We start from the raw sequence: 12,000 nt of genomic DNA, 5'->3' as shown, positions 1-12,000 counted from the left end.
GTCTCCGTTATTCTCGTGTACACAGTAAACGGTACTGTAAAAACTTGTTCGTATTCAGGTTTCCTCGACCACAATATGCGGACCGCTACTCAACTACGAAAACATTGCCGTACCATAGTACCACCGTTTCCGTGTTTCACTGCTGCCACTCTACTTAATAACTGATAACATTCTCCAAGCATTTCCCACACCCAGACCAGTCCGTCGCATTGCCACAGGATATACACTATGTGATCAAAAGTATCCGAACACCTCCAAAAACATACGTTTTTCATATTAGGTGCAGTGTGCTGCCACCTATTGCCAGGTACTCCATATCAGCGATATCAGCAGTCATTAGACATCGTGAGAGACCAGAATGCGGCGCTCCGCGGAACTCACGAACTTCGAATGTGGTCAGGTGTTTGGGTGTCACTTGTGCCATACATCAGTGCGCGAAATTTCCACACTCCTAAACATCCCTAGGTCTACTGTTTCTGATGCCATAGTGAAGTGGAAACGTGAAGGGACACGTACAGCACAAAAGCGTACAGGCCGACCTCGCCTGTTGACTGACAGAGACCGCCGACGGTTGAAGAGGGTCGTAGCGTGTATTAGGCAGACATCTATCCAGACCATCACACAAGAATTCCAAACTGCATCAGGATCCACTGCAAGTACTATGACAGATAGGCGGGAGGTGGGAAAACTTGAATTTCATGGTCGAGCGGCTGTTCATAAGCCACACATCACACCGGTAGTGCCAAACGACGCCTCACTTGGCGTAAGCAACGTACACATTGGACGATCTAACAGTGGAAAAAAGTTGTGTGGAGTGACGAGTCACGGTACACAATGCGGCGATCCGATGACAGGGTGTGGGTATGACGAATGGCCGGTGAAAATCATCTGCCCGCGTGTGTAGTGCCAACAGTAAAATTCGGAGGCGGTGGCGTTATGGTGTGGTCGTGTTTTTCATGGAAGGGGCTTGCACCCCTTGTTTTGCGTGGCACTATCATAGCACAGGGCTACATTGATGTTTTAAGCACCTTCTTGCTTCCCACTGTTGAAAAGCAATTCGGGGATGGCGATTACAACTTTGAACACGATCGAGCACCTGTTCATAATGTACAACATGTGGTGGAGTGGTTACACGACAATAACATCCCTGTAATGGACTGGCCTCCACAGAGTCCTGACCCGAATCCTGTAAAACACCTTTGCGATGTTTTGGGACACCGAATTCGTGCCAGGCCTCTCCGACCGACGTCGATATCTCTCCTCAGTGCAGTACTCCGTGTATATGCGGCTGCCATTCCCGAAGAAACCTTCCAGCACCTGGTTGAACGTATGCCAGGTGTCCGGATACTTCTGATCACGTAGTGTATTGTGAATCGTCACTTCAGATCACTCGTTTCCAGTCACCCACTCTCCAGAGGCGTCGCTCTCTCAGCATCTCAAGTGCCACTTAGCCCTGAATACAGGGGCATGTTCTCGTAGGTACTGGACAGGGAAGTCCAGAAGTAGTAACTACCTGCAACGTATTCTGATTAAGGCCAGTGCCCAAGAGTTCGCTGCCCCCGCACCAGTTCGTAGTGGGTGGTTTATTCCCAGAGTTCAGTACTGCAGTTGGTTGACCTCTAACAGGCAAGTAGTGTTATGTGTTTTAGAGCTGAGATAATGGAGTTTACCGAGACTACCAAAGGGAAGCTTTCACTGGTTCACTACGGGCATCAGTATATACCGGACTAAACAAACAAGATGTGAATCACTGGCGTCGTGTAAACTTTAAAAAGAATAAACGCGAAGAAAGCCTATCCACAAAAAATAACACAGTTTTGTATTCCAGATGAAGCAGCACATAGAGTGCGAAAACATTTTGTCAGCGCTAAAAAGTTGGCAAAAGAAACAGACGCTACAGTTTCATTACTTTATGTTGAAGAAGTAGGCGAGCTCTTCAGTCCATGCTACGACATACAGTTAGCAACACCGTTTCCGTCGCATAGAAGTGCGGAACAGTCGTTACACAGTATTAGGCGAAAATATAAGCGAACTACACAAGATCCCACCGATTGTGGAGGAATATTCTTCCAAGAAAATAATTAGCTGATGATTGGTGGCAGTAATATTTTACCTGCAGGTGTAAGAATGTACCGAACAACTGAATACCGGTGTTTGCCAGCGGAAACGGAAAAGCGTGCTTATCAGACCGCGAATCATTCTTCGTGGATGGAACATTCAAGAGTTTGAGCGAGTTGTTTGGACAGTTGTTTATCTCCCATGTCGACCTTATTAGTTCTCGGAAGGAAACAAACACCTTTCCAGTTGTTTATGCTTTGCTGCCAAATAAAAAGCGAGAAATATGTGAACTTTTTTTAAGCTATTAAAACTAACGTGCACCTCCGTCTATGGACTTGGAAATTGCTATCGTCAACGTAGCTAAAAGTTTGTTTCCTGGAAAAGAGATTACTGGTTGCAATTATCATTTCAGTCAATGATTGTGGAAACAAGATCAGTGTTGCGGCCTCGAGGAAATACACTGTCACATAAGAATGTGTTCTGCTCTAACACATCTTCCCCTGGAGATGTTGGTTGATGGTAGGCTGTGTATTCAGGAGAGCACTCGTGCAAAGTAAAAGCTTCAGGATTTTCATGACTATTTTGTGGACCAGTGGTCGATAATGAACAAATTTCAAGAGAGGTGAGGCACTATAGTGGAAGACGCTATCGCAATAAATAACGTCGCAGAAGGAGGGAATCGAAGAATAAATACACTAATGTCAAAAGTTCATCCGAATGTTTAGTCATTAGAGAAAATTCTTCGAGAAGATGCAGAGCGCCAAGGTCACGAGTTTGGCCGACTAATTTTAAACTTTGATGGGGAAAAAAACAAAAGAAGTCAGCAATGAAGACTGACGAAAGGATTGAAAAGGTTTTAAAGAAACTCCAAAGTGATGGGAACTTAAAATCACTTCCGACTTGTATGGCCTATGCATAGAACTTACAAGGACGTAGAAAACGTTAGAATCATTGAAAAATTTGTAGATATTGAAAGGCAGAGTAATATAATCATTAGCAATATTGTAAACATTGTAAAGAAATTTAATGTGGGCCGAATTCTTGAGACTACCTCGCCGTGGTGTTGGCTGGAAAGGATACAAAGTCAGCTAAATGTAGTTTTGAAGTTTGTATAATATTTCCTAATGAAGGCTGACAAGATTATCTCAAAGGCGAAACCTTTTCTAGGCAACAATCGCAACATTCACTTTGAGAGTATAAAATCTTTGCAGCGGAATCGAAGGCAAGTGACATGCGATCACATAGTCCGTTGGAAGAGCAAATTGTCATGAAACAAAATAAATTATGATGAAAAGTGACTGGTCGCAGTTTTCCAACCTTTCAACGTATGTTAAAACTAATTTCTACCAACGCATGTAGACAGTAGGGCCTAGGGCCGTTGGGGGTGCGATTAGGAGAGCAAGAGCGCCCGCCGCCTGGGTTGTTGGACTAATTAAAATGAGGGCCACGAGGGATGAAGAAGATGTCAGACACAGAGGATACAAAGAGGTCAGCTTTTTTCCAGTTCCAAGGTAAGGGATGGTTGTTGTGAAGGGGTGGGTAGCCAGTTGTGGGGCTACTGTCAATGAATTGATGGAATGCTTTCCAGTACTTGTAAGAGTTTATGGGGAGTGGGGAGTCTAGTGCATGTCTGGCAAGAGCCCTGACGTTTCTTTGCATTTAAATAAAGCCCTGATGTGTCTCTATAGTATTTGTCGGTGGAGTGTGAGTGTATCTCAGTCCTGAGTTCACAGGAAGCAGCAGTACATGTGACATGATTCTCAAAGGAGGAGCAGGGCTTGGGTGGGACATTCGGGATATATGGTCCTGGTAGGAATGTGGGGGGATACAGCGTGTGAAAAGATATCCTGCAGGAAGGATGTTGCATGAGAAATCTCATCAGGTTGATGGAAGGTCTGGCAATGACTTACAGTATGGGTTTCTAGGGATTCCTGGTAAGCATTCCAGGTGACATGGGAGTAGTCTTGGATAACTCGGATGGAGATGCATGAGGATGAGGCTGCGTGTAGGAAATGATGAGGAGTAAAGGTAGATAGTCACTTACAACTGGATTCAGGACTTGTGCATCCAAGGTGGTTGGGAGGTGTTGGGATAACATATGGTGTAGTGTTGCTTCCAGAACAGGTGTGGTGTGGGTGGAAACAATATCACCTTTCAGGGAGTCGTTAAATTGATGCCATCGTTGGAGCTATGCAGGGCATCTACTGTAGATGTTGATGTCAGTGGCAAAAAAATAAGTCGAAAATGTACGGTCTATGTGGGTGAGAAAGTCATATGGGATGAGGTGCTAAGGTCAGATGTAGATGGTGGCTTAGGTAATGATTAAGGTTCGGAAAAAGGATAAGGATAAGGTGATCAGCAGGAGTATTGTGCAAGGGTTGTGGGCAAACAGGGATGTTTTTGTGATGACTAATTGCAACTCTAGTTCTGGCAAGGGGAAGGGGGTTACATGTGTGGTGGAAGATGTAGGGAGAGGATTGGATGATCTGATATAGTTGGAAGAACGTTTCATTGACCTATGGACATTGCATTGAGAGGTGGTAGGAATTAAAAATATTTTATTGGTAAGAATTGATGGTGTGGTAAAGAATTTTGTAGTGCTGTTGCGCTTTTATAAGCAATAAGATTGGTACGTGTGGGTGAGTACTAGATGGAGTTTAGTCTAGGCTGTCAGGGTCAGTGAAGAGGAAGAAGACCTGGTTGTGGGAATATACAACTTTGGTGTTGAGATGGAAGACGTAGGAAGCAGCAAGTGAAACTTGTTGAAGCAGGTGTGGAAGTTGGAATGGATGAATGTTTTGTGGGACAACTGCCATGTATTTGATGGTGTCTTTAGCAGTGGGGGTTCAGCAAATGGAATTGTTGCGATGAATGGGCTATCAATGGTATAGATTGGGACGGTGAATTCGGGTTTCCTTGGTTGATGCTTGACTTCACATTTCATAGAATAGTCACTGCAGGTGCTGCAGGTACAAGGGGAAACAAGGTTAGGGCACTGTTTGAGAGAAAGGGACTCTTTGCTGTGTGAATAAGTGGGTAGGTTCTCACAGTCTGCGGTTAGTTGATCATTGTAGTGAAGAATCTTTTGAAAATGACATGACTGAGGATGACATATTGAAGATTCGTCTTTATGGCAGTGGTGATACATCACAGCTACCTCTTTAAGGAAAAGTTCTATGGTGGAGGCAGCTTGAGTAAAGACACAAATGAGGTGAGGGGAACCATAATCATTGTTGATCTGAAGGCCTTTTCGAGCTTCTAAATTTGTGTTTTTGTTCAGTTAGAATTCCTCTTCCTCATCCACGATATCAGAGTTGACTTTGGTAATCTCTCTGATGAGGGTGGGAGGACGGCAGCGAGGGTGGGGTTGCTTGGTGTAGAGTACTGTGGTAAGGAATCAGGCTTTGGGGTCTAAAGGTAATGCAAGGTATTTTGGAGACACAGTCACTGTCGAAGGTGAGGTTGAGGGACTTAAATAATACTAAGTCTTTTCTAGGGTTGATTTGTTGGAATATATTTTTTGATTTCGAGGTGAAAGCTTTGGTCTGAGGAATTTCAGATCTCGTTGGAGAGCATGAAGGTGTTGACAGTAGATGAAGATGTTGGCAGGGGAGGAGTTGTGTCCATATTCTGGATGTTGTCGAGATTAGTTTGTGATTTTTTGGTGTAGGGTTGCGCTGATATCAATGTTTTGACAAAGGCTGTTGCGGGGAATGATGGTTGTGGGATGTGACATTGCTGAGAGTTACCTGAGAGTTATACTGGTCCTACAGCACAGCATGCATCAGTCGGTGCACTGAAGCTTGACGACGTGAATGCTTATGACATTGTCTGAGGCAACTGTCACTCGAAGGACATTTACACGTACAGATTTTGTGGATGCTAGATCTTATGAGTAGTAGCTGAAAGAGAATAGATACAGGGAGGTGGGGATGAAGAGAGATGATTGTTACTGCTGTAATGGCAGCGGATGACCTAGGTATGAGAGGATAGCTGTAGAGGTTGTGGGTGGGGGTGGGGGGGGGAGACGTTCTGTATGTGGTGACAGTGGGAACAGAAGAAGGAGAGGTATAGATGGTAGTTGTGGGAGGATCAGTGATGGTGGACAAGTGATGAGCGGCTTTGATTGGGGTAACTGGTCACTGAAGCAGTGCTGAGACGATGGTGACAAGCTGTGGTGGAATTGTGAAGGATGCGAATGTCTTTGATGTGACAGGGGGGGGAGGTAGCTACGTCATAGGAGATGCGGCGGTGGTGACAAACAGATGGAGGTGGCGGCAGTGATGGAAGTGGTGCTGGCGAGATGGTGACGATGCACACACACAGAAAAAGTGTTGATGACACAAATAACCTCATGGAAGAAAAACTCAATATTGCAGCATCACGTGGAAGAAAGGCTGGAGGACACAAATCATCATGAAGTTGAAATGGCTTTGAGCACTATTGGACAACTTCTGAGGTCATCAGTCCCCTAGAACTAGTTAAACCTAACTAACCTAAGGACATCACACACATCCATGCCCGAGGCAGGATTCGAACCTGCGACCGTAGCGGTCACGCGGTTCCAGACTGTAGCGCCTAGAACCGCTCATCATCAAGTAATCACCCTGTATACCCATAGTATCTAATGGAATTAACAATAGGACAGCTTCATGCCATGAGAATTGCCATCGTATTACGTGAAACTAGAAAAGCGGCGGAAGAGTTGAAATTAAATGCTTTGTGTCTCCAAGAGCCAAATTAAAGTAGCAAAAGTCGCCAGTACGTCGCTAACTGGCCAGCGAGTCGGCCACGTCCTTTGGCAGCAACAATAGTATTAACAAGGCCACTACAGTGATATAAAATCACAGTGTTGCTTAGAACACCTAATGTGAGTCGAAATGTTAACCTTTCTTTTTTTCATTTCAGCAATGAGATCGACAAGTATCTGCTAAGGCTACAGGATACTAGACACCTAGGTCCAATTAATTCTTTAGTGTTTCAAATACTGATGAAATCCGTGTTGTAGCATAGCTTACTGACTGATGGCCGTAGGGACGAAGACATTATGGAACTCAATCTACAGATGCTGAACACACCTCGCAATCCGCCAACCCACGAAGGGAGGGTCGGAGTAACGTCACGAAATGAAGTCACTCTAACCTACACTGACTGACGACAGCCGAGGAACGGAGACATTGTTGGACGGGAATAGTAACAGGAAATTATGGACGACATGGAACACAGTACATAAGCGATAGAGATGGAGTAGTACATTTACAACGAAAAATGGTACAGATTTCGCCACATGGAAAGGTAGGATAACAGACTTACATGTTTGATGCAGGCCACACTCCGAACGCAAAGGTCGATATCGGACTCTCAGTAAGGATTATGCCCTCCTCGGGCACCAGTGCACATTTTGCACCAGTTATTCACGCTGTCTACCAATCAGATGAGGGGTCCTTGAAGGATATTGTCCCACTTATCGCTCAAGGCGTTTTCTAGTTCTTACCCGATTCAAATGGCTGTTTTCGCGTAACAAATTTACGGAAGTTTCTTCTCAACCGTCCTATATGTTTTTTGGGGTTCTGAATCCGAATTTCGTGTTTTCTGCATTGTAAGAATCGGTTTCATAACGAAAAACGCAAAAAACTCAAAATTTTCACCCTTTTTTTGTTTTACACTTATATCTCGAAAACTATGCGTTTTCCGCAGACGACCACTCTATATAGAATTCAATTAGCCAATATTGCCTATAAAATGCACTAGCCAGGTTTGATTTTCTGACGAGCGGTATCGGAGCTAGAGCGCGCTTAAATTGTGCGATTTTTGGTTCTTCTGCGAAAACGTGAACACGTCAAAAGCACCAACTCCCACCCTACTATATCTTTAAAAACTAAAACCCCTACGCCACGTGCAATCACATTCAAATTCCCACATTGCAGATATATAACATTCAGTTTTTTTCACAAGCGGGGAGGGAGCAAAGCGAAAATTACGAAAAATGTCTTCTGCGCTCTACAGTCAAACGCCCACACACCTGTACCTTTCCTGTCTATCTCTCATTTGCGGTATACTTCCGATGTATAACGCTTAAAAGAGGTTGCTTCGAATGAATTTATGGGGATGCATGTTTCGTGAAAACTTTACCAAATTATAGTTACAACACATTAGATGCACGAACAGAAAAACAATCAGGAAATGTGTATGCAGTAGTGTACATGCGTCATGAAATGAGGGAATGTCTAGCTCAGGAGTAAGGCATCGCTCCGAACAGATTCTCTATCTGGAAAAGAAAGGTGACATTTAGTGACAGAATATGGAGCATGACAGCAAAGCATCAGGCACAGCTGCTAAAAACGAGAGTTGTGAAGAACAGGCATGAGAGACTCGTCTGACTGCAGCGCGGCCAACAGCGCATCGAGATGCGCGAAGACTTTTGGGAGCATGGAGTTGCTTGGGAGATGTGGGCGCAGCGGATGCTGAGGAAAGGGTGGATCAAGATGTGGAAAAGAAGGGCAGAACTGAAAGATAAGTGGGCAGAGAGTCGCGTTGGGTACAACTAGTGTGAAGGATGCCTACCACAGTTGCATCACCGATGCAAGGGCGCTGGAGGCCAGAGAGAGTGTTGCCTGTCGGGCCAGAACTGGGCAGGCACGTGCTGCTGGAGAGGTGTCACCAGCACAGAGAGCGGGTGAGCTGGTGGTGCCGGGGTCGGAGGGAGCAGAGCTGGCGCCAGCATTGACTGAAGAGAATGACGCTTTGACGACATGATGAGAGGCTCAGAGAAGCTAACGGCAGGCTGATTAGGGACACTAGAGCCAGGGTTGCACGAGCCGGTGGTGGGCATCAGAACCCGGGACAGCTGCATCCATTGCAGAGGTGCTAGCAGAGACGATGGCGCAAAAGTAGGAGGCAATAAAAGTGATGGAGTCAACTGAAGATGTGTTATGTCTGGATAGGAAGGACTAGCATGAGGGTTGAGCTGGGGCCAGCGAGGATGGACAACAAGCCCTGGAAGGGAGAGAGGGCACAGGAGCGTGGGATCCATTGTGGGGAAACGTAATGAACAGTGAGGTGGTCAAGCAACTAAGCACAGGAGAGGGCAGAAGGGTCCATTTCAGGATTAAGGGCAGGAAGAAGGCGAGGCAGACTCAAGATAGTCAGTGATAGCAGTGTCACTGTTGTTGCTACACGTAATGCCTGTGGGTGACGATAGCATTCCCCGGAGGTGCTTGTGAGCGTCAAACCCGTAAATGGGATGTTTACAGTCAGCGCCAAATATAAAGACAGGAAGTACTGGAGGGATTCATAAGAAGGAGCGCCTTTGGGAGTAAGAAGCAGCAACCTTCAGCGCATAAACGTCATCCCAGAGCAGAGTAAATTCCAGTCATGGGAAGTTATGGTCACAAATGGCACTACCGAGAGGGAAGACTGTCATGTTTGGTGTGTGGCTGTGGCACATCGCATCGTGCAGTGGTTGGCACCACAGTCACACAACGGACAGTTAGAAATCCGTTACTTTAAAGACAGCTTCGATCCAGATGCTATGTAATGTGCATTCCACCCATCCAAAACCACCACCATTTGCGACTTCAGTTGAGACAGGTGAAAGTACATTGGAGGGTGGATAGGAGGTCTGTTGTGTTTTCTGCCTTGGTGCCAGTGATGGCCTTAGAGAAGGGCCAGGTAAGCGTCAGCAACCAGGCTGTCTTTGGCGTAGACGCACTGGACCTACACCTGCAGTTATGGACCAGAGAGTGGTTTCCTATGACAACAAGAGCTCTCTCGTGTTTATCCCACGCAACCTGACTGTAAATCTGTTCATAGTCTGGAGATTGGACCTGTTGTGCTGCCGCTCCAGGGTGTGTTTCCAAAAGGATAACGCTCGTCCACATACCGCTATTGTAACCCAACATACTCTACATAAGGTCGACGTGTCGCCTTTTCCTGCTCTATCGGCAGGTCTATCAGTAGTTGAGCACTCACGGGACATCATCGCACAACAACTCTAGTATCATCCACAGCAGCAATTTCTGTCCCCGTATTGAGTGACTAAATGCAAGAGGCACGGAACTGCATCTCACTAAACTACATCTGATAACTGTACGGGACAACGGATGCATCTTTGCATGCTTGTATTCAACATACTGGCAGTTATACCGTTTAATAATGTACCTGCATTTCACATTTGCAATGATTTTTGTCACACTCACATTAAATTGCGATTTTGCAACGTTAACCACTTAAATATGTTACCTGACAAATGTATGGAATTTCATTAATCTACACTGATGAGTTATTGGTGTTGGGATTTTTTTCCGTCATTGTAGCACGTTTAACAGATTTATGTATCACATCATAAAGTTCATGCGTGAGGTTATAAATTGCATATACAGTGAAATTGCATTTATACGTTTCTCAGCTCTACGTTTCTCGCACTTGTACGTTGTATACTGTGCACTTTTTCGTTTTTGCACGCAATGTTACACCACTTTTACGTTTCCCATTTATACGTTTTCGCATTTTTACGCTGTTATTTTTACTCCCCCACAGTCATTTTTGTCGCACTTGTACATCATAAAGACCAAGGAATCGTCTCGAAACGTTTCGTACATGATGTGGCCAGTGGTAGCTGGTTTGCTGTCCGCACGCAAAGTTGCGGGCCTTAGCCACAGTGAACTTGGCGGCAGTCAACTACATCTACATCTGCACAAATACTCCACAAGCTACCGTACGGTGCGTGGCGGAGGGTACCTGTACCACTACTAGTCATTTAATTTGCTGTTACACTCGCAAATAGAGGGGAAAACGACTGTCTATACGCCGCCGCTTGAGTCCTAAATTCTCGTATCTTATCTTCGTGATTCTTACGCGCAGTGAGAGTTGCCGGCAGTAGAATCGTTCGGCAGTCAGTTCCATATGTCGGTTCTCTCATTTTCTCAATAGCGTTTCTCGAAAAGAACGCCACCTTGCCTTCAAGGATTCCTATTCGGGATCCCGAAGCATCTCCGTAACACTTATGTGTTGTCCGAACCTACCGGTAACATATGTAGCAGCCCACGTCTGAACTGCTTCGATGCCTTCCTTTGAAAGGACCTGGTACGCATCCCAGACACTCGAGCAGTATTCAAGAACAGGTGTTATAGCTCACCTCGTGCTAGTCGGTTTCAAATCCTATACTTGTCGAAACATGGCTCGCAACAGCGGCCTTCACACGACGCCACTGGAGGCTGCTGTTGACCGGCCAAACGGCGAATAGCCGCTTCCTAACAGTCAGTCGGCACGAGAAGTCAGCGGAAACAGCAGCGGCAGCATCAAAGCTCCTCACAGCAACAGCTACACCTGTCCTCAGAGGCGACACGGCGCGCCGTCTGGATGCGTGAGGGCTGCAGAGCACCGTTCCTCGGTGGCGGTGGTGCTGCGATGGGGCCCTAAAGGGGGGTGGGGGGGGGGGGGGGACGCAAACATAATCGAAAAAGTGCAAAGAAGACCTAGTGAAACTAAAATGAGCCTCGCAAAGCGTCTCAGAATCCTATGTCCTGCGTCAACCATCGTACTGGCTAATGAAACGCAGATAAGAAGCCGGGCCAGGTGGTGAGAAAATCACGCGCATCCAGGGTCGAAAACTTGCAGACGTGGAAAAATGCCTACAGACATGGTTTCAACAGCCGCGTGCAGCTGATGTACCTATTTCAGGCGCAATACTGCAAGCAAAGGCTCTAGAATTGGCAAAAAAGTTAGACGTTGAAAACTTTCGTGCCTCTTCTGGTCGGTTAAACCGCTTCAAAGTAAGATGGGGCATCACTGGCGCAGAGTTTGTGGGGAGGCTAAAAGGATGGATGATGTCACTGCACAATTTTGAAAAGAGAGTGGTTTTATCACTCGGCAATTAGGAATTTTAAATGTAACATAGAAATTTGTACATGAAAGACTGCAATTAAATAAAATGTGCAGATA

At 45.8% G+C, this 12,000-nt stretch overlaps 1 protein-coding gene across 1 annotated transcript in view; it reads right to left on the bottom strand.

Moving 5' to 3' along the window:
• LOC126278318 (uncharacterized) overlaps window positions 1-12,000 on the bottom strand; it is a 174,834-nt gene that overhangs the window by 59,274 nt on the left and 103,560 nt on the right. Inside the window, exon 3 of the mRNA XM_049978336.1 lies at window positions 8,623-8,785. Within this exon, the coding sequence (XP_049834293.1) occupies window positions 8,623-8,785 (163 nt within the window). The remainder of the gene's footprint in view (window positions 1-8,622; window positions 8,786-12,000) is intronic.

The sequence above is a fragment of the Schistocerca gregaria genome, chromosome 6, assembly GCF_023897955.1.
Source record: "Schistocerca gregaria isolate iqSchGreg1 chromosome 6, iqSchGreg1.2, whole genome shotgun sequence".
Classification (NCBI taxonomy): Eukaryota; Metazoa; Arthropoda; class Insecta; order Orthoptera; family Acrididae; genus Schistocerca; species Schistocerca gregaria.
Note: the sequence above shows the minus strand (reverse complement) of the source record. Positions and strands in the feature narration are given on the sequence as shown.